At 39.9% G+C, this 23,500-nt stretch overlaps 1 protein-coding gene across 17 annotated transcripts in view; it reads left to right on the top strand.

Moving 5' to 3' along the window:
• The window catches only part of ADGRL3 (adhesion G protein-coupled receptor L3), a gene marked incomplete at its 3' end in the record, with an annotated part of 400,329 nt that overhangs the window by 320,537 nt on the left and 56,292 nt on the right, over positions 1 to 23,500 (top strand). For 3 of the 17 annotated variants that reach the window (XM_081321794.1, XM_081321793.1, XM_081321787.1), the window contains one exon: positions 12,456 to 12,584. The exons of the other annotated variants lie outside the window; for them this stretch is intronic. In XM_081321794.1, coding sequence (XP_081177920.1) covers positions 12,456 to 12,584 — 129 coding nt within the window. The remainder of the gene's footprint in view (positions 1 to 12,455; positions 12,585 to 23,500) is intronic. 17 annotated transcript variants of the gene reach the window in all.

The following is a 23,500-nucleotide window of genomic DNA, read 5'->3' on the forward strand; positions in this document are numbered from 1 at the left end:
ATACATGTCTTTAAAGAGCCAAGTTTTCTCAATAGTCTTATCAAGGTGTTGTATAACATTACTATTCTGAAAGGAGTGCAGTATAAGGGAAAGCATGACCATTACATTAAATCTTAAAGTTCCCATGCCAACATAAATTGATCAAATTGTGCTCCTCCTTTTACACTTATAAAGAGAATGTTGCCTAGAAAACAGTTATTTCAGAAATCCCTTAATAGTTAGAAAACTCCATTTATTTGGCATTTTTGCCTTTAATGCAAAATTATTGTTTAAGATGATCAAAGCACTGAGGATGAAATGTAAATCAAATAAATAATAAGAGCATTAACCCAAATATTCCACTTGGATAGTAAGTAGATGTATGTTTCCATTTCTTTCCCAATGTTATATATACTATTTCATGTACCTTCTAGCCATTTGTGTTAAGCCCATAAATGCCTCAAGGCTTATGTGCACAGTATAGCAATATAAAGCATTCCTGATAGATGACTGGTCCATTTCTTCTGGAAAGAGAGCATTATTCACTTCCCATTATTCCGTATCTGCACTATGAGAGAATGGAGAACAAATCGTTAGGCATTTAAAGAAAGTCATCATTTTCTCCTTTGGGTATCTTTTCCAAAGGCTAAGGACTCAACTTACTATTACAACGAACTATCATCATTGTCTTTCTTTATTCTTAGTCCTGTTTAAATCCTTTTCAAGATGTCCAGGATTAGAAACAATGAATGAAATGTGGTTTGCCCAGCAAGACTGTAGTGATAATAATTTGGAGAAGGAAGAGAGAGAGTCTAAAAAAAGGGCTTGCCTTTTTTATAGCTATATCTCTATATTCCAGGATTTTTCTCCCACAAATACTCTTGACACACTAAGCTTCTCTTCAGGTTTAACACTGGTGCCACTCTTTTTCACTAATGCCTTGGATGAAAAAGTGGAGGAAACCCTTATCAAAAATGCTGTTAATACAAAACTGGGTAGAACAGCTAATACTGTTTTGATAGATTAGAGAAATGGACAAGAAATAATGGAATGAATTGTTTTAAAAGGCAAAAGCAAAGATCTTCACTTAAAAAAGGAAAGCTAGAATAGAATAGAATAGAATAGAATAGAATAGAATAGAATAGAATAGAATAGAATAGAATAGAATAGAATAGAATAGAATAGAATAGAATAGAATAGAATAGAATAGAATAGAATAGAATAGAATAGAATAGAATAGAATAGAATAGAATAGAATAGAATAGAATAGTCCAGCCCCCTGCTCAGGCAGGAGAACCTATACCATTTCAGACAAGTGACTGTCTAGTCTCTTCTTAAAAACCTTCAGTGATGGAGCACTTATGGTTTCTGAAGGCAAGCTGTTACACTGGTTAATTGTCCTCACTGTTAGGAAGTTTCTTCTTAATTCCAGGTTGCTTCTCTCCTTGATTAGTTTCCAACCAATGTTTCTTGTACTGCCCTCTGGTGTTTTGGAAAATAATTTGACCCCCTCTTCTTTGTGGCAGCCGCTCAAATACTGGAATACTGCTATCATGTCACCCCTATTTCTTCTTTTCTTTAGACTAGACAAACCCAAGTCCTGCAGCTGTTCTTCATATGTTTTAGTCTCCAGGTCTTTGATCATCTTAGCTGCTGTACTCTGAACTTTTTCCAAGGTCTCAATATCTTTTTTGTAGCATGTTGATCAAAATTGTTTGCAGTATTGCAGGTGTAGTCTTACTAGGATTTTATAAAGTGGTACTAATACTTCACATGATCTTGATTCTATGCCTTTGTTTACACAACCCAGGATTGTATTAGCTTTTTTGGCTGCTTCTGCACACTGTTGGTTCATATTCAAGTGATCATCCACTAGGACTCCAAGATCCCTCTCACAATTACTGTTTTTGAGCCAGGTCTCACCTAATCTGTACTTATACCTTTGAGTTTTCCTGCCTAAATGTAAAACTTTGCTTTTCTCCACATTAAAATTCATTTTGTTCAAGTTTGTCAAGAACTTTTTGGATCCTGAACTTGTCTTCTGGGATGTTGGCTATTCTTGCCAGTTTAGTGTCATCTGCAAATTTGATGAATTCCCCTTCTATTCCCTAATCTAAATCATTGATGAAAATATTGAAGACTCCTGGGCCTAAAATGGAGACTTATGGTACCCCATTGCTTACTTCTCTCCATGTGGATGTAGTACCACTGAATACTACTCATTGAGTACGGTTTGTCAGCCAGCTACAAATCCAGTGGTGGGATTCAAATATGTGAACAACCAGTTCTCTGTGTGGATGCTGCTTCCAGAAGTCCATTCTGGGCCTGGGCAACAAAAAATTAGCTACCGGTTCTACTGAACTTGTGCAAACTGGCTGAATCCCACTACTGTACAGATCCATTTGTTGGTGATGTTGTCTATTCCACATTTTTCTAGCTTACCAAGAAGTAGGTTGTGGTCTACTTTTTCAAATGCCTTACTGAAATCTAAGTATACTACGTCTACAGCATTTTGCTGGTCTACTAATTTAGTCACTTAATCAAAGAATGAGATAAGTTTGGTTTGGCATGATCTCTTTTTAACACACCCCTGCTGGCTACTAGTTATAACTTTGTTTGCTACTATTTGTTCACAGATCTGTTTTTTTAATTATCTTTTCCAGGGTCTTCCCCAGTATTGATAGTATAGGATAGGGATGACTTCATAAACAGTGTGTGAGAAATACATTTGGAGATTGTATTTTATTTGAAAGTAATCAAAAGTTATTAATGAATCAACAGACATGGCTGCTAAAAAGGTACGTACAAGTGCAGGATTGCATCAATGAGTTTACAAATCAAAAGGAAATATTATTTCCTCTCTCTTTGATTAGAGCCCCTCTTAGTTATTGCTTCCAGTTCTGAGCACCATATTTTAAGAAACATGTCAGAGAAGCTGGGACTGGTGCAAAGAAAACAAAGAGGATGATCAGGGACTATAAACACACCCTTACAAAGATAAAGAGAGTAAGAGAACAAAGCATATTTACTTTTCAGGATAATTGATCAAGAAGAGAAGCAATAGAAAATTTCATGTCTGGTGTCGCATACAAAAAGATAAAGGCTCTTTTCAGAAAACAGGAAGTGAAATATGCTTTTTCCAACGTTAAGGAAAGTAGCCTGTTATGTATTGGGCTTAATTGTAACACCATGTGGTAAGCTGGAGCTAACAACTCAGACACCCCGTCTCTGGTGCTGCTATTGGCTGCCCCTAGGTGGCAATGGGTTGCTTTAAACCTATTGGCTGCTGCCTAGGGGCCAGGCTATAAATTGCTGCAGCCTGCAGCTCAGTTCCTCAGTTCAGATCCTGCAAGCAAATAAACATGACCATTGCCGAACTCACTCACCTTGTCTTCATTCCCACACAATGAACTCACTACACAATACTGGCAACAAAGGTGGGATCCTGCTTCTTCGAAAGAGCTGAAAGTCACTAGGGGAGAGACAGTGCATGTCTGGCAGAAAAGCATTTTTCCCCCCCTACGGTCGGCTAGCCAGACATGCTAGTGACCACGCGCTCAGTGGATCAGTCCCTGGGCATCGGAGAAGCAGGATCAGAAGGCGCAGGAACCAGCCGCAAAGACCAGAAGAATGCCCAAGGTCGTCAGGCTGCGAGAATTCAACATCAAGCAACCAGAAGGATGGCCATCGTAACTGTCCCAGGTCGAAAACTACCTCCGGGCAAACCAGGTTGCAGTATATGGACTGAAGGCCGCCACGCTGCTCTGTGTGTGCGGCCCAGTAACATTCGATCTGGCTGAAAACCTGTTCACGCCAACACCACTGGAATCAGTCTCCTACGCTGATCTAAAGAAGAAGCTCGGAGAACATTTCCAACCAAAGATGTCAGTAATTGCCTGGCGCTATGCCTTTGAACAACGAATATAGCAGCCCGGTGAGACCGTGTCGGAGTACATCGCAGCCTTGAGGCAGGCTGCACGCCTTTGTAAATTTTTGGACATTGAAGAGCGACTTCGAGACCGGCTCGTCTGCGGCTTACGAAATCAAGAGCTGCAGAAAAAACTTTTTGCTAGAGCTAACCTGTCGTTCACTGAAGCCCAGGACGAAGTCATGGTAGATGAAGCCGCCGGGGGAGCCGTCCAATCCGGCCCGCCAAAGCAACGCAGCGTGAAGAAACCGTCCACCACAAGGATGCTGAACGCACCAAAGATTCAGATGAAGAAGATGCCAAAGTTGACAAGCTACACAAACAGCCCGACACACAGCACCGCAGCACCAAACAACAAGAGACTCCTTACAAGGCAGATCTCTTACCTAGATGTAAAGGTTGTGCCGGCTGCCACCAATGCATGGACTGCAAGTTCTGGTCAGCCATGTGTCGGGCCTGCAGCAAAACCGGCCACATCGCAGCAGTGTGCAGAGCTCGCCAGAGGGACTGGCCTTTGAAGCGCCAGTCGGAAGATCCAACCAAGAGAGGTACCGGGTCCCCGGGGCCGTTCAGTGTGGGGTTTTGTGCAAGCTGCAGGAGTGTCTGTCGTACTGGAGCCAGATGCCTTCTCAGACCCAAATTTAAAATTCAGGTGGAGCTACAAGGCGTCCCCTGTAAAATGGAGTTGGACACAGGCTCAGCCATTTCCATCATTTCTCTGGATACATTTAATTTCATGTGCAGTCGCAGTAGAAAATGGGCCAAGCTAAGGCCCTCTGACATAATTTTAATAGATTTTCAAAACGCTAAAGTCACAGTCAAGGGTGAAGCTACCTTGGCTGTTAAATTTAAGGGACTTTTTGGGCACCTGGATGTCGTAGTAGTAGGGGGCCAGAGAACAAGTCTAATTGGACTCGATTGGTTTGATGCATTAGGCATCCAAGTAACCAGTATCAACCGGACACAAGCCGCAAATCTAACGTCAGTTTGCGAGGACTTTGCAGACGTATTTGATTGAACCCTAGGAACATACACAGGCTCGCCTATATCTTTCAAGCTAGACCCCAACGTGGTCCCCATTAGGATTAAGCCTCGAAGGGTTCCCTTTGCCCTCAAACATAAAATTGACACAGAAATAGACAAGCTTGTAGAACAGGGCATTTTGCAACCAGTTGATGGTGGGGAGTGGGAAACTCCTATAGTAACACCACTTAAGGCCAATGGAGAAATTAGAATATGTGCAGACTATAAATGCACAATTAACAAAGCCCTTAAGCAACACGCATACCCTGTCCCAGTGGTGAACCACATCTTGGCATCTTTGCAAGGGGGCACCATTTTTGCAAAGTTAGTTTTGGCACAGGCCTATCAGCAACTGCCGGTTGATGAGGCCACAGCCGCTGATCAGATGATCGTGACTCACAGGGGGGCTTTTAAAGTGAAGCATTTACAATTTGGGGTTAGTGTTGCACCAGGCATTTTTCAGGGAATCATGGAACGCACGCTTAAAGGCATTCAGGGTGTTTGCCCTTATTTTGACAATGTGCTTATTGCAGGGGAATCCACAGAGGTGTTAGCCAGCAGGCTCAGAGCCGTCCTACAGAGGCTGCATGAAGCAGGCCTCAAATTAAAAAAGAGTAAATGCAGTATTGGGGTTTCTTCAACCAAATTTTTGGAATTTTGCATTGATGCTAACGGCATTCACCCAGCTGAGTCCAAAGTGAAGGCCATTCAAATGGCACCTAGCCCTAAATCAAAAGGAGAGCTACAGGCATTCTTGGGCCTCCTCAACTTCTACCATGTGTTTCTGCCTAACAAGGCCGCATTGGCAGAGCCACTTCACAGGCTCTTAGATAAAAAAGCTTCATGGAAATGGACCAGCATTCACGAGAAAAGTTTCCAAGACCTAAAAGCACTTTTGTCGGTTAAATCTACTGTCACTCATTTTAGGGAGCCTAAACCAGTCTGTTTAGCATGTGATGCATCCCCTTATGGGGTGGGGGCAGTCTTGACTCATTTAGAGAAGAATGGAACATAAATTCTTATTGCATTTTATTCAAGGACAATGTCCTCTGCTGAGCGTAACTACACTCAAATTGACAAAGAGGCCTTAGCCATTGTAGCAGGAATTAAAAAATTCCATGACTATTTATATGGCAGGGACTTCATGGTCTTCACAGACCACAAACCACTACTGGGACTCTTTACAACAGACAAACAAACACTCCACATACTTTCCCCAAGAATGTTGAGATGGTCTATTTTTCTATCAGCCTACACATTTAAACTGGTTCACAAACCTGGCAAAGAAATGGGCCATGCTGATGGCCTGAGCAGACTTCCATTGCCACTAATTGAACCAGATCTGGCCCCAGCAGCCAGAATCCTGTCCATTCAGGATTTGCCAGAATTTCCCCTCCACGCAGGGGACAGCTACTGATAAAACACTTAGTAGAGTTCTTTCATGGGTGCACACAGGGTGGTTAGATAAAAGCCCAGGCTCTGAATTCCAGAGTTATTTTGTTAGAAGACATGAACTATCAGCTCACAAGGGTTGTATCCTATCAGGAAACAGGGTCATAGTTCCCACTTCACTGAGAAATAGAGTTTTACAGTCACTACATGAAGGCCATCCAGGCATTGTCCGTATGAAAGCTTTAGCAAGAAGCTACCTATGGTGGGCTGGAATAGACAAGGCCATAGAGGCACAGGTGCATGGATGTTATACATGCCAGCAATCAAGGCCTGAAATGCCACACGCTCCAGTTCACAGGTGGGAGGAAATGCACACTCCCTGGTCTAGAATTCACATAGATTTCGCTGGGCCCTTTCAGGGACAGCTCTTTCTCATAGTGGTAGACAGCCATTCTAAATGGCTTGAAGTAATTCCAGTTGCAAACATGACTACTGCTGGACCATCCAGGTGCTGAGAAAACTCTTTGCCACACATGGGTTGCCAGATGTCTTAGTATCAGACAATGGGGCCCAATTCACTGCTGCTGAATTTCAGGCTTTCCTGAGAGCAAATCTCATCAGACACGCAACGTCTGCCCCATTTCACCCATCCAGTAACGGTCAAGCTGAACGTATGGTAAGGACCACAAAGGAGTCACTAAAATGCATAGTAACTGGGGACTGGCATCACAGACTGGCAGATTTTTTACTTTGCCAGCATTCCACGCCCTGCACTGCTACTGGGAAAAGCCCAGCAGAACTATGTTGGGGGAGATGCCTGATCATGAAACTGGACAGGTTGCATCCAGATAGAGTGGCAGCAGAAGCCTCTTGGCCAAAACCCCCAAGGGGGCTGCAAGTGGGTGATGGGGTGTGGGCTGGAAACTATGGGCATGGGAATCTGTGGTTTCCTGGAAAAAATCACTAAATCATCTGGTCCCCTCTCTTATGAAGTGGGGCTGGAGGGAGGGTGAGTTGTCAGACACCACATTGACCTACTCAGAAAGCGGTTTCCAGAATGGCCACTAAGTGAGGACTGCATCATAAGTCCCTCCCAAGGTCCCCAAACTGGCAACCAAGCCAGTCCATGCATAGACATGAAGACTCTCACAGCACAAGCAATAAGGAGTTAGCCGTAGAGGAGGGGGTCCAGAAGTGCAAATGGATCCCCTGATGGAGCAAACCAACCTGACTTTCACAACCGCTGTGCCAACTCTGCTGAACAGTCTGACTCTGGGGTGGGCCAACCTGGAGAGGCCAGCCAGAGAGCACCAAATCCTTCTGGCTCAAGTGCATCAAAGGACACTGGTCTGCCCAGCCCGGTGGGTAAGCTGGTAGATCAGAAAGTGACTGAACCCCTGAGGCGTTCCACAAGGGCACGCAATCCTCCTGCTTATTTAGCAGATTATATGGTAAAATAAAGGAACTATAATGTTGTATGTACTTGTGATAATTGTTGACTATGAGACTGTACTAAAACAATGATGGAGCTATAATGTCGTTAACTGTCTTATTGTATTGTTAATGGGAACCTATTCATACTATTGTTAAATCTTGTAATTTGTTATTTTCACACTTAGTGTTGCTATGATGTTTGTTCATTCTAAGAGGGGAGGGGTGTTATGTATTGGGCTTCATTGTAACACCACGTGGTAAGCTGGAGCTAGCTAACGGCTCCCAGCAACTCAGACACCCCGTCTCCGGTGCTGCTATTGGCTGCCCCTAGGTGGCAATGGGTTGCTTTAAACCTATTGGCTGCTGCCTAGGGGCCAGGCTATAAATTGCTGCAGCCTGCAGCTCAGTTCCTCAGTTCAGATCCTGCAAGCAAATAAGCATGACCATTGCTGAACTCACTCACCTCGTCTTCATTCCCGCGCAAGGAACTCACTACACAACATAGCCTATCAAGGATAGTGGTGATTTCTCCTTCATAAGATGTGCTCAAGCAAAGGAAAGGAACACTGAGCACAGAATGGATTTGATGAACTAAGTGACCCCTTCGGCACTCTTTTTGCATCATGTTTTGATTAGAGAAAAAAATGTGGAAACTGAGGGATAAAGAGCCTTGGTGGAGCAGTGGGCTAATGCCTCCTTAAGTAACACCAGCTGCCTGCAATTAGTGCAGGTTCGCATCCCACCAGGCTCAAGGTTGACTCAGCCTTCCATCCTTCCGAGGTAGGTAAAATGAGGACCCAGATTGTTGGGGGCAATTAAGCTGACTTTGTAATAATGCCGCTTGGGGTGTGTGTGTGAAAGCCCTAATAAGCAGGCATATACATAGAATGAAGGCTACTGCTAAGCTTGTAAGCCGCCCTGAGTCTTCGGAGAAGGGCGGGATATAAATGGAATTAAAATAAAAATAAAATAAAATAATAAAATAATAATGTAATCATTTAATTAATTAACTAGGTTAGTTAATATAATGTGAACTAAACTGTCAATGCCTCATCCCAAACTGTGAAGGAAATCTTTCATGCTAACAAATCATACTGCCAACTACAGGTAATTCTTGTTTAGTTATGATAATTGGGGGCAACAGCTCGGTCATTAAGTTAAATGTTCACTAAGTAAACTTTTGATTGTGCTTATGATCTTAGTTCAGCTTGGCTTTGCTTTACAGATCTGTGAAGGTCTTAAATGCAAGGATTGGTGGCAAAGTTACCTCTTCATCACTGTCATAACTGTGAAGGTTGCTGTACAAGGCAGTTGCTAAATGAGTTCTACTTGCAATTTAAAACCAACTGACAGTTTGACTAGCCCAGACTAAATCTATTAAAGGCTTTAGCAGATATACATTGGTGCTAGGCAGCCAATACATTTAAGATAAGTCCTTTCCACAAAATATACGAGGAAGTAGGCATTAAGAAAGCTGTTTTAAAAGAAAATTGGGAAAAATATCTGGCCAGCTAAAGAGTAATTGTTTTCTGGTGGTAGTTTCAAGCAGCCCATAAACATTCCTTGAACAAATTATTCTGTTCATTTAAAGTTGATAGCACAGATACTAAAATATGAAAAATATTGCTCAGACCTCTTTCCATTCAAATCATATGCATTTTGGTTATATGTATTTAAGTAGCTACTGTAAATATAGTCAGGATGTCTTACAATAATAAGTGAAGCATGTCAGCTGCAGCTGCCAAAAAAGCCAATGCAGTCTTAGGCTGTATCAACAGAGGGATAGAATAAAAATCATGTGAAGTGTTAGTACTGTTTTATACTGTTGTGGTAAGAAAACCCTTGGAATACTGAGTCCAGTTTTGGTCACCATAATGCAAAAGAGATGTTGAGTCTTTAGAAAGAGTGCAGAGAAAAGCAACAAAAATTATTAGGGAAGTGGAGACTAAAGCATATAAGGAACAGTTGTGGGAACTGGGTATGTCTAGTCCAGGGGTAGGCAACCTCGGCTCTTTTATGACTCATGGAGTCATAAAAGAGCCAAGGTTGCCTACCCCTGGTCTAGTCTAATGAAGATAAAATCTAGAGGTGACATGATAGCAGTCTTCCAATATTTCAGGGGCTGTCACAAAGAAGAGAGGGTTGACCGATTCTCTGAAACACCTGAGGGCAGGGCAAGAAATAACGGATGGAAGCTTATCAAAGAGAGAGCCAATCTAGATTTAAGGTGAAATTTCCTGTCAGTGAGAACAATCAGTGGAATGGCTTGCATTCAGAAATTGTGGGTGTTTCATCATTAAGAAGTGATAAGACAGCCATTTATCCCAAATGATAGGGTCTCTTGCTTAAGCAGAGGGTTGGCCTGGAAGACCACCAAGGTCCCTTTCAAGCCTATTATTCTGTATTCTGTATGTCACGTTGTTGTTTTTAATCTAGTATTTGCTACACTTGTTTTAGTGCACAAAATACACATTGAAAACATTTTAATACTTGTACACTCTCTCTCTTCATCCTAAAGCAGAAATGGTTTGAACATTTGGAACTCATTACTGAGTTTCTATTCTCAGTGCAATGAGTATACATTCAAACCAGTTCCATCATACTTCATGCATATTGTTACTGTAAGTCACTTATTCCAACCTGCTAAATTCATTGTTGGATTACAACAATTACAACAATATAAAGAGCACTTTGGGAAATCTGCCCTAAATCATTATTTCCTATAAATTAAAGTAAGGTGGGAAGTGAGTATGCTTAGATTTATAAATTATAATTTGGTAATTGTATGATTTACATTACCATGGAATATGGCATATACTGTAGATCTTGGCAACTAAGCTCAAATTTTAATGCTAAAATAAGAATATTAATTCAAAATAAACACTGAAATGCAAATTATTTTTATTTTTAAATGTAGTTTCAAACATGCTGTTTTAAAACTGTACAGCTTTTGTCGATGTTGTAAAAAACATCCATTCCACATTTAGTGTGGTATAGCAGTTAAGAGCAGAGAGACTCGGGTTCAACTCAAGTCTCAGCCATGGATGCTCATTGTGTCACTTTAGGATAGTCACTATCTCACAGGCTTGTTGCTATGAATACAAAATTGCATCAGGGAGCCTTATGCACACCACCTGGTGCTCTTGGGAAAAGGTTGCTCTGATCAGCAGAGGTTTCTGGAGATGTCCCCAATGTCAGAAGTTTGATGTTCATGTCTGTAAGAAACAACCTTCTCCTTTTGGCTCCCAGACTGTGGAACAGACTAAGCAGGTTGCTTCTTCCCTTCTTCCAGAATTTAGAAAGAAGATAAAAGCATATCACTCATTGATTTTAATGTTGGTATTTAACGTTGAGATAGCAAAGCCCACCTGAAAGTTTTGCCTTGTATACTTTTATATCATTATTGTCACCATTCTTTCCTCTCCTATAGTTTCTATAGCAATTGATGGTCAACTGCAATCAGAACACATACCATCGATCAGTTTTGAGCCCTGCAGAATTATTTCTTGCCCAAGGCCAGCATCCTGGAATTAGGTCTGAACCTCATCTTGTGCCAATTGTTGGCAGAAGGTGATCCATTTTTAAAAAAACAGCAATTCTTGAAATGTTTGGCAATTACCGTTCCAACTCTATTAAAATAAAGGAAAGCTTTACGACAAGACAATAATCTTTAATCTGGCTGTTTGTTTAGGCAGACTTTGGAACTTGCTTGTTTATTCTCATGCTGGGCAAAAACATTATTTTTGTTTTTTTAACAATTACTCATATCAGTCTTGTCTGGAATCTAATTTCTATAGAAAAGGGTTTTCATATCTGTGATCGCTGAATTATAAAGAAGGGAAATAACTTCTGGGTGTTATTTCTGGGTGGATTACTTTATATCAAGAGCAAAGTTGCCTTTATACAAATTGGGCTTTGTTGGATGCACCATCAGAAGAGTTCAAAGATGAGATTAGGAACAGTTCATCATGAAGAAAATCTATCTCTGTGATTGTTGAGAGTCAACAAAATTTGATGACACACAATCAATCAATCCTGAAACCTTGCCAATTTTGGGTACTAACAAGTTTGAGAGTTAGTTCTTTGTAAAAAAAACAGAACAGAACTGTAAATACGGAATGTGAAATCATAATATCTGAATGTGGTATAATAAGCTTTTGTATCATGACAAAGTATTCACCAGAAGTACATCCTGACCTAGGGGAGGTCCTGTTAGAAAAGGGCAATGAATGTTATAGCATTATTGCTCAAAATAATCTTTTTTACTTTTTGTGGTATTAATTGAATATCCTAAATCATTTTGCCTAGAACCTAGAGAACTCTGAGGGAAAATTTGTGACTAACACAATGGAGTTAATTGTGCCATTTTGTTCTGGCTGTCTTCCTTATATTTGTTTGGCTTTTTCTATCAAGTTTTCACAAAGGTTGAATGTGGCAAGCATGCAGAGTAACTTTTCAACTTACATTCTCAAAAGTTGGTTTTGCATCACCGCAACCCATTTCTGTCTTCATTGTTGGCAGTGTCTGCTTTGATGGCATTTAGCTTGCCGCTTGAAATAACTGGCTGCTTTTAATCAGGACTGTTTAAATTGTTGTCAGTCTGAATATTTTTTTTTCTTTTTTTAATTCAAATCTGCCTGATTGACTTTTTTTTGCTTTTTTGTTTTGTTTTGTTTTGTCTTTCTCTTGGCTGCTCCAGGAGCCATGGCTAACCATCTTATAACCAATGCTCTCCTTCGTCCTCATGGCACTAACAACCCTTATAACACATTGCTCGGGGAATCGGCCGTCTATAACAACCCTTCTGTCAGCATGTACAACACACCAGGTGTAGTGGAGTTTCTCTCATTTTTTTAGTGAGAGTCCCATTATGTGCTTTTATAGACACAATTTTTCTTTCTTTCTGTTTTTTTTTCTTTATTTGTAATTGAGCACAAATATTTCCCCATGCATTTCACAAAGTCTTTCCATTTCTTCCAGGCTTTTTGGCAAAATGCCCAAATTAATTTTGGAAAATATTTTTCCATTCTATTGATCGGATTATATATTTTAATTTTGATATTTTCAATTTTATTTACTCTTCAGTTCTATCCATTTAATCTCTTGCATATTTATTTGTCAATCATTCATTTGAGAAACAGAAACACTGCCAAGGTAAGTGATGCTTACCATTTATTTTCAAAATTTAAAGCTTAATTAGAGGAGGACAGAATATGTCAGCTGTGTCTCCCTCCAAAAAATGGTAATAAATTGAAGTTGACTGTCTGTACATTCCACTGAAATTAGTACAGCTGAATATTAGCAAATTGTCTACTAGTTTCATTTTAAAAGGTACAATTGATTAGTATACTATTACATGTGACCCAGATTGAATTAGTTGATTATTATCCTACATAATAATGCATATATGTTATTAATTATAGCCAAGCTTGTTTTATATCTTGCAATTGTTGCCTGAAATTTAGGTCACAGCAGTCACTTGAAAAAAGATCCTGGAATAGGTAGATGATGTCTCTTTCACCCACAGTGATAAGAAGCATTTTATGTTTTAATTGCATCTAAAAGCTACTATTCAATAACTATAGCATTACTCATATGACTATATTTTATTTTCAAAAATTAATTCAAATACAAAAATAATGGATAATTGTGTTATAACACCATAACAAATTATTAAAAGTTTTCCTTGCAAATATTATGTGATTGTTACAAGATTACTACAACTTCTTAATTTTTACACCAGATAAATCAAATTGAAACTAAATTTCCCCCATAGAATTTTACATGTGTCTACTAAGAAATCCCACTGAATTTTAAGAGACTTAATGTCCTCCCAAGTAAACATATTCAGAACTGCAACATTACAGCTCAAATGTGTTCATCTGTACAACATCTTCATTCTAATTTGCACCTTATTATATTAAAGTTATAATACATATTTTCAGCTGGAGATTTAATTGTGAAAAAAAACATGGTCCCTGCCAGCGAACTGAATGGCAGAATTATTCATTTAATCATGTGTTAGGTTTGCATGCTTTTTACACAAAGTTACTTTTGTTTCACATGAATTTATACAGTATGCAATTTCAGAAAACATTCTTTGGTCAAATGTGATCTCAGGGCTGATCTTGCTAATGCTTTAAATCTGTGTTTCTTGGTAAATAAATGCTGTCCTGATATACAGGTATTTCATTTCATCTAAAGATTGCAATAAATCACCAATATGTTAAATTTCCAACATATTGCAATATGTTGCAATAAATCACTAAAATTGAATCCATAGTAGATGGTGGGACCTTAAATTTTTCCTGTGGATTCATTCTGCTCATCAGATTGGTTTTCAGGATCAATTTGTATCCATCTACAGGTAGTCCTCGATTTACAACCATTCATTTAGCGACTGTTACATTGTGGCATTGTAAAAATTGACTTGTGACCAGTGCTTGTATTATGAGCATCCCCATCGTCACATGATCAAAATATGGGCGGTTGGCAACCAACGTGTATTTGCAATGGTTGCAGCGTCTCAGGATCAAATATGATTGCCATTTGTGGCCTTCTCGGTCAGCTCCAACAAGCAAGACCAATAGGGGAAGTTGGATTTATTTAAAAGGCATGATTCATTTAACAACTGCAGTGATTCACTTAAAGTTCATGAAATCAGCCATGACTCACTTAACAACTCCCTTGCTTAAGAATGAAAATTCCAATCCCAATCTTGGTCATAAATCGAGGACTATCTGTACTCCAATTAAGTCCTCTACAACTGATTCTGAAGTTACACAAAACTCTGATCCCAGCATATTTATATGTGGCACAGCTTTGCACAGGCATACACAAGAAAAATATTTATGTCATTTATGTAAAATTACATGAAGTAGAAAAAGAGGGAGGGAGGGAGACTATTGAATTCAGCAGTTCATTGATTTGCCCTCAAATTATAATTATGACTGTTGATTAGCCCCATCACAGTTCCCTGAAAAGCAGAGAAACTCTGGTGGGAGAGAGAAATCCCTAGGACAATAATTAAAAGTATTTATCTTGATTAATTGTGACAGTTTTTATGCTAGTTGTATTAGCAAGCTGGCCTTGCCTAATGACCAACATTGTAGAAAAAACCAGCAAGTTCATCTCATATACTCGCACCCAACTCCAAGAACCAAATTGCACTTCATTTAGTAAAGGACCAACATTCCTTGCTAAAGGTTTAAACTTTGTTTGAAAACCATGCACAATTTGTGCCATACCTGGCATATTTCCTCCTTGCATAATGATCTAACTTGCCTGTAGATTTCATCCTGTTTTATTAACTGATTAAAAACTACAGCCATTTCTGCTTTTTCTCCTCATAATAGACTTTGGAGAAATGGAACTCCATCTATCTGAAGCTTGATCTGAATGAAATCACATAATCAAATTGGGCTATTTCCAAATAACCCAGATCAAATTCCAGCAGAATTCTTAAATAGACCTAAGCTAATATTCCCTATTTTTGGAAGTAAATAATAATCTGACCCCTCAATATCAAGTATGAACAATTATCCATCTGTCTCTCTTATCTGTCTGTCTAGCTAAAAGGTTTATATAGGTATTTATCACAATGTAATCCTGGGCAGCTAACAAAAAATGAAACGCTTTTAGTATAGTAAGAATAACTCCCTTCCAGGGTAAAAAAAAATACTCTAACTAGACCTTATAATAACCTCACACCAACTACGTGTGCTGGGCTCAATTCACATCCTGGCCCGGAGCCTGGGAACCATGCAACATCTTCAGGCTTTTTAGAATTTCAGGAGGGTTGAGCCTTCATTGGGGAGAATTGGATGGGCACCACTACAAAGTGGGCCCCAACAGATAACATCATTTAATAGATGGGACTTTCTGATAGGGCAGGTGAATGCCTTCAACTCAAATCCCGAGGGTGGGGGAGGGAACTGTTACAAATTGATTTTCCAGACAATCACTAGAATTCATAAATAAGGAACTTAGGCTAGAAATCTACTGTAGTGTGTTTTCTTGTGTCTAATTAAAAACTGCAGGATACCTGAATCACACAGCAAAAAAATTCCGTGTTGCATAGCCACAGAAGTAAAGATTGATGTAGAACATCTCAAAATTTGGTATATTTAGTGCATAGCCTTACTATCACAGGAAATAGAATTTATAACAATAATAAAACAACACAGGTAATCTTTTTAGTGACTACAATTGAGGCAGACTCCTTAGTTGTTAAGTAACGCATTGCTAAGTGAAACCACAATTGTGCTTATTATCTTATTTCAACTTTTCTTCGCCTAACGTACCTGTGAAGGTTGTCCCAAAGGTGCTTTTTCAAGAGGCAACTGGACTTTCTTGTTTTTTCTTTGAAGGTGTTTCACTTCTCTTCTAAGAAGCGAAACGTATTCAAAGAAAAAGCAAGAAAGTCCAAGTTGCCTCTTGAAAAAGCACCTTTGGGACAACCATGACCTGGATGACTGAGAATCTCCATAGAAACCTGTGAAGGTCATAAATATGAGGGTTAGTTGCAAAGTTACTTTTCCATCAGCATCATAACTATGAGCAGCCGCTAAAAAACGTAGATGCTAAACAAAGGACTACCTGTAGGATTTATATGTGGGATGTGATCTCTTGTCTACAACCCCTGATCTCAAAAGATTGGAATATGAAGGCATGAAATAAAATCCTTTTTTTTTCTGCCAGACATAACTTGTCAAACTAGGTAGTGAGCTGAGACAAAGCCTGAGAAAAATCAAACACTAAAGAGCCAATCAGGAGTAAGAACAGCCTTTAAGAAAAGAAAGGGGCAGCTCCATTTTTTCTCTTTTGCTTTTTTTCTCACAGGAGGAGCTAAACTATCTCCACCAATGCTGGCTCCTGATAAATCAATGCCCCCAGCCTTTAGAATCTGAGTTGGAAGATCCTGGAAAAAATAATTCCATTTAGGGAATAGTGGTGTTGGATTCTGATTAGAGTTTCGGATTTCATTTAGTGAAAAATCATTTGTACTGTGTACTGGTTATATTTTGCTTTACTTATTCTGCCTTCAATCTGTTTGTGTATTCCTGGTTGGTAAGTAAATTCTGCAGAAGGCATTGTATTTTGTTCCTATTTTATTTTCTACTTTTGTCTTCAAATCTTGACTAATTCTTTATTTGCCTAATAAAAAATTGAATTCTAAATTCTAAAAACTGCTAAGTCTTATTCTGACAAGGAATTTAGCCCATAGCATATGCTAGCTTTCTGACTTAAACTAGTGAGAATAAAGCAAGTTTGGAACTTGCCTCTGCTTTAGTAGACCATTGCAATGAGAGGCTTTCACTGGAATAAAGTGGATGGTAACAGATTTACCCTGTAGACTCTTTCTTGAGAGTTGTGAAGTATGCAAGAGGGTTGTAAGTGGAGGATCAAGAGTTCTTCCTGATATCAAACCTGCTTGTTGTTTGTAAAATTCCTTATGACCTAAATGGCAGATATTGAGGGGCTGAGGGAATAGCCTGGAGGGTATATGTGTTATGCTTGTTCCTCAGTACTTAGGACAGGGGTCTTCAAACTTGGCCCTTTTATGACTTGTAGACTTCAACTCCCAGAATTCCTCAGCCGCTGAGGAATTCTGGGAGTTGAAGTCCACATGTCATAAAAGGGCCAGGTTTGAAGACCCCTGACTTAGGATGTTATCTATTACATAGATTATATTATTATTTTATTGTTTGTTGCTGTGCTTAATCTTCAATCTTACTACTTTTCTGGAATATAAGCCATTCAGAGTCAAATTTGATTGAAACAGCAGATAGGTATAATAAAATAAATAAATCTAGAAAAGCCAAAGCATTTAGGGTTCTTGTTCTATTTGTAGGCATAGATATTTTCTTTGGCCTAGAACAATGGTATCTTTTGGACAATACTTCTCAAAAATTGGTAAACTGGAAAGCATGGAAACCTGTTTTATCCCACTTCCAGTCCATGTTTTCTAGTATAGACCAAAGTAAAATGAGTTTCTTCCTTAAAAGCCAAACATCCATATGTTTCCAAAATATTGTTTTTTCACCTTAACGTATTTAACCTACAGCATCCTTAGATCAGTGGAAATTGTTGATGAAGTAATCAAGACTTAATTAAAGGAAAAATTCAAATCCAATGGAGGAAAACAGAGCCTTGGTTGTTTCTATCCAGGCCCAAGGATGAGCAAACATCAAAAGAAAAGAGAAAATGGATTTTTTTTTCCTCCAAGAAAATGGAGGGAATTACATCAGGAATCATCTGAGAGATCCAGGTATAAGCGAGACAGGGAAATATGATTCATTTAACATTATCTCAGGAAAGCATATAAGAAGCATCATGGCCCAAAATTCCAGCAGTGATCTGCAACAAATGTGCTGTGTTTGTTCTTTTCCCCGAAATAATGTGGATTTCATCTAGAATCAATCGATGAAGTTCTAAAAGCAAACCTTGGCGGATTAGAGGCCAGAGCATCATCCCTACACCTTATTTGTCAAGATGAAGACTTATTGAATAGCAGTGGGGAAGTCACTGCTCACTATAAGAAATAAACAAAAAAAAGATTTATAAATCCAAAAGTTTTCCAAGTTATCCTTCTTTTATGCCTCAGTCATCTTCACAATATTGCTATAAGTCAGTTTTAATTTCCCCAAAGCTTAAACTGCCGCTTATAGTTCAGGAGGGAGGGCTAAGGAAAAAAATCCCACTCTCCCTGTAGCTTGGGGATTTTGCTTTTGAATGTTATTTCCCAGGAACTGGTATTTCCACTTGTAGAGAGATATATTTATATTTATATTTATATTTATTAAATTTTTATACCGCCCTTCTCCCGAAGGACTCAGGGCGGTGTACAGGGCAATAAATATTAGAAACGAAGTACAAAAGTTAAAAAACAATTAAATATTATGCCCAATATATACAATAATTAAAAACCAGGTTAAAACCCCAACCCCTAACCCATCAAACCAGGCCGGATTGCTCAAATAAATAAGTTTTTAGATCACGCCGGAAGGAGCGAAGGTCGGGGGCCATCCGGAGCTCGACCGGCAAGCGGTTCCACAGGTCTGGCACGCCCACAGAGAACGCCCTCCCCCTAGGGGCCACCAATCAACATTCTTTGATCGGAGGCACCCTGAGGAGGCCCTCTCTGTGGGAGCGCACTGGACGGAGGGAAGTTGACGCCGGCCGCAGGTGTTGCCGTAGGTAATCCGGACCCATGCCATGTAGGGCTTTGTAAGTCATTACCAACACCTTGAATCTCACCCGGAGGGCAAAAGGCAGCCAATGCAGCTCGCGGAGCAAAGGTGTAACATGGGAGTATCGGGAGACTCCCAACACAACTCGTGCGGCTGCATTCTGCACCAGTTGGAGCCTCCGAGTGGTCTTCAAGGGTAGCCCCATGTAGAGAGCATTACAGTAGTCCAGACGAGAGGTCACGAGCGCGTGAGTGACTGTACGCAAGGCATCCCGGTCCAGATAGGGCCGCAACTGGCGCACCAGGCGAACCTGGGCAAAGGCCCCCCTAGTCACAGCTCCAATATGGTCTTCTAAAGAGAGCTGTGAATCTAGGAGGACCCCCAAGTTCCGCGCCCTATCTACGGGGGGTAATAACTCACCCCCCATGACAAGAGATGGAGTAATCTGAGTTTCCCGGGATGCCGGCACGAACAGAGATAAGGAAAGTAATCTCACCCAGCTCAGCTGTTTTGCCTTCTGCTTTAAAATTCTTCTGACTCTTCATCCTCATTGGATTAGTTACAATGGGGGCTCCAGGCCTGGCAGGTCTGCTCAGTGCTGTGGCTGTGGCCAGGCAGTGCCCTCTGGGGTCACCAAGACTCCTGCTGTGGGGTCTACTGGTGATGCTCTTGCCCCATCTTCCTCCTCTTGGGTTTGCTGGGCCTCGCTAGCAGCAGCTTTGGCATGGGATTCACATGTCTTAAGGCAGGGCTTTTCAACCAGTGGTACAGGTACCACCTGTGGTACATTGGCACCTGGCTGGTGGTATGCAACCATCCTAGAAAAGTGGTAGCGGGGGAGGGTAATGAGCTGAACCGGTGACAGCACCACACAAGCCTGAGCGAGAGATGTCTGGAGCTGCAGGGCCGTCAGGTCTCAGCGGAAGCTCCAGGATCAGCGTCAGGCTCCAGCTGGATCTCAGCGCTGATCCTGCCGCTTCTGCTGAGCCCAGAAAAAGCACCAATCAGCTGGAATGTTGCAGCATCTCCAGGGACTTGTGGTTTACATTCAGATACTTGGCAACTGATTCATATTTATGACGGTCACAGTGTCCCAGGGTCATGTGAAGTGACCAAAACCTGCTACAACCACCCAGCATAGGGGAGGGAAATAAAAACCAAACACCCCCACACACCCCACCCCCGCTGCCAATCCTCAATAGAAATGCTCACAACAATGAAAACCTCGAACAGGAGGAAGAGCACCGCCAGGCGGGCAGGCAGGTGTCTTGCTTGGCTGTGGCTTGGGGGGCACTTTTTCCAGTGCCATTGTAACTTCAAACAGTCACTAAGCAAACTGTTGTAAGTCGAGGACTACTTGTACTTCATCACTTTTTTCCTTCTTTTTTTTGGTCATCAGGTTTTTAACACCTTGCTAGGCAACTGGTGGTACTCAGATGTTGCCATATCCTAAAAGTGGTACAATGGGTGAAAAGGTTGAAAAGCCCTGTCTTACAGGTTTGGAAGGCATCCATCATGAGCTTCATGGCTTGCTTCATGAGGCAGTTGGCATGGTCGGGTTCTTCACTTTCTTCTACTCATGCTTGGGTACTTCCAATTCCAGTTGCTGTTCCTGTCATCAGCCACCACAACTGCCTTGGGTGAGAGTCACCCCTTGGACTCTCCCTTCCCAGTCTTTGCCAACGCCTATGGATCACCTAGATCTTGTTGAGTCCCCCAGGGTGGTGGCTTCCTCCAACCACTCAGATATGTCCAGTCTGGGGGGAGTCCTGGAAGGCTTCCTCACAGCATTCACCCTCTTTCTGGTCACTGCCTTGAGTTGACATCATGTGCACGGTGCACCTCTCCAGGTTGACCAATTCCACCTAATGTCCCAGCTGGTCCCTCAGGAAAGTAAGACTCTTGAATCCATGTGGTTGAATCAAAAGAAATGTTACTGAGAGAAAGTAGTTTCAAAGTCAGGTGGAATCTGAAAATCCCGTGCCAAACACAAAGCTATTCTTTCATTTTTCCCAAGTCCCAAATCCCCAACCAGTCCACCAGCAGCTGATATGATGCCATGAAGATGTTTTGAGAACACTGAGGTACTGGGCAGATAACAGGTCACTCTCAGGGCACAATGGCCTTGGAACCAGGCTGGAACCAGCTGGGAAGGAGTATGCTTCATCTCCAAAGACAATCTCCCTCCCTAATTCCCAAGCCTTACAGCAAAAAAAAAGCATCCCAAATATGCCAATGTCCTCCCTCCCCTCCAACAGAATGACAAGACAAGAATGTGGACCTGACAATTACTTTAACAAAGAAGCAAAGGAGAAACTGAATATAGAACATCTAGCCCATTATGTTAAATGTCTCTACATGTCAGCTCTATGAGGCAAGAAAAGCCAAGAAACAGATGCAAAGGGATTCCAGGAATAGTCTATATTATTGCATAGTAACAGAATTTGGAAACCTTGTCAAGAGTTTGTTCTGCCTCATCTTATACCAAACAAAATCAGAGTGGGATTATTTTGAGTTTCTTTTCATAATTTCCCAGAACTAACTCATTTTTTCCTCTCTTAATTGTTCATTGCTCTCTTCCCTTTCCATGGCCAGATTTACATTTCTTTATACTACACTAACACAAAAATTATGAGTAACAAGAAATGTCAGCTAGATATAAGACACAAAGTCAAATATAATATAATAAGGTTCTCCATCTCGAGATTTTTAATAAAAGATGGACAGACATCTCTAAAGTTTATTTAACTAGTTTTCCTGCACACTGCAGAGGGTTGAATTAGATAGACTTTGTGGTTCCTTCTAATTTCAAAATTCAATGGTTCTCTCTTTCATTGGTGTTAATTCCAACAGAGTAATTCATGTACCCACCAAAATACAATAGCAAGTTACCATGACAAAGCTGATTAAAAGGAAGAACTCTAGCAGAGGAAAGCGGGAAACTCTGATCTCCATCATGTTGTCTACTATTGCAAGGACCATGAAGTGGGTGAGGGAATATGGTAAAGGGGTAGGCATATTATCTGTGAAAAATTTATACCCTCCCCATTTTGAGTTTTTATACCATAATGGCAAATCAACAGAAATAGTTCTCATTTGATAGTCCTGGAAGAAAAACTTAACAAGTTACCACTGAGTGATTTTATGACAAAGAGTTAGCAGGCTGAGGTAGAATCCAAGTCAATTAATTAATTCTGAACCTTGAGTAGCCAGAAAGTTTATAATTCTCAAAGGGTGGATTTTTAATAATGTTAAGACTACTGTGAAAATAAATGAGTCCCTCAGTGAGAAAAATGTCTGAAACTATTTAATTTAGTTTATTTTTTTTACTCTAACAGAAATAGAGGTATAGAAGAAATTTGACAAATTGAAAGCCTGGTGCTAACTGACTGTTAATAAGGCAATCCAGACAGAGTTCTTTAAGCAGTTTGTTTTTATAGGAATCAAATTCTTCTTTGTGGTTTAATATCCTTTTTAGATGAAGCTAGTAAAATCATCAATTATATGAGATTTGTGGATACATTAAACTGCAAGAAGTCTTTTTTTCTTTTTTTAATGATCAAGAGTAGAGAGGAAAAAATAAATGAATAAAAACAAAATACAAAAAGAGAAAATAAAACTATGCAATTACAACAAGATAAACAGTATGATTCATGCACAGATAAATGAATGTATGATTCTTTATATAACAGTTCAGTAAAAAGTAATCCGATTCCATTGCAATTGCCCTGCAAGGTCTTTAGGCAATTAATTCATAAGATGCAAGTAATATCAGCTCTTTAATTCCCTGGGTAGCTGGGGCCATAAATGTGTCTTTCAGAACTGATCTTGTGGCAATAGTACGGGCACAGAGAATCTATTTCCATTGTCCAGTTCTCTGTTTCCACACAGTAGCTATGAGATTCCAAAGACTCTGTACATCTGAAAGATTAAACTTTCTTTGAAGTTAATGTATGCAATTATTTCTTCCGCAAAAATAATTATTCAGGAAATTGCAATACATAGATTTTAATGATGCACGTTCTTTTTCTATATAAACAACATAGGCTTTATGAAAGTCATATTATTTTTTTGTTACATAAGCCAAATTCTAAGACCTAATGAAATTATCTATACTGAGGTTAGAGTATTTTAGGAAAAATATTGTTCACTAGTTTCTAATGACACTTAGTCTTTCAGCCTTGAATTGATGTATTGATAATGAATATTTATAAAGGCAATTTGTAAACGTTGGGATCTCGTAGTATTTGATTGATTTAATTATTTTGAGGCTGAACATGTCACTGGTCCAAGTAAAGATATCAACAAATGCTTTAATTGTACATACTGCCAGAAACTGATAAATGTTATTCATTTTTTAATGTAGAAAATGTTTTTTTAAAATGCATCATTATCATCTGGTTGATGATCTGATGTAGAGAACCTAGTGTCTATCCAGATGTTCCATAAGGGCAATTTCAAATTAATTTAGAAATCTGGATTACCTCACAATACCAATTTAGCATTAGAAGAAGGATAAAAATGTATTTGACTAAATAGTAACAGGAGATAT

This window comes from Vipera berus (genome assembly GCF_964194415.1).
Source record: "Vipera berus genome assembly, chromosome: 2".
NCBI classification, from domain to species: Eukaryota; Metazoa; Chordata; class Lepidosauria; order Squamata; family Viperidae; genus Vipera; species Vipera berus.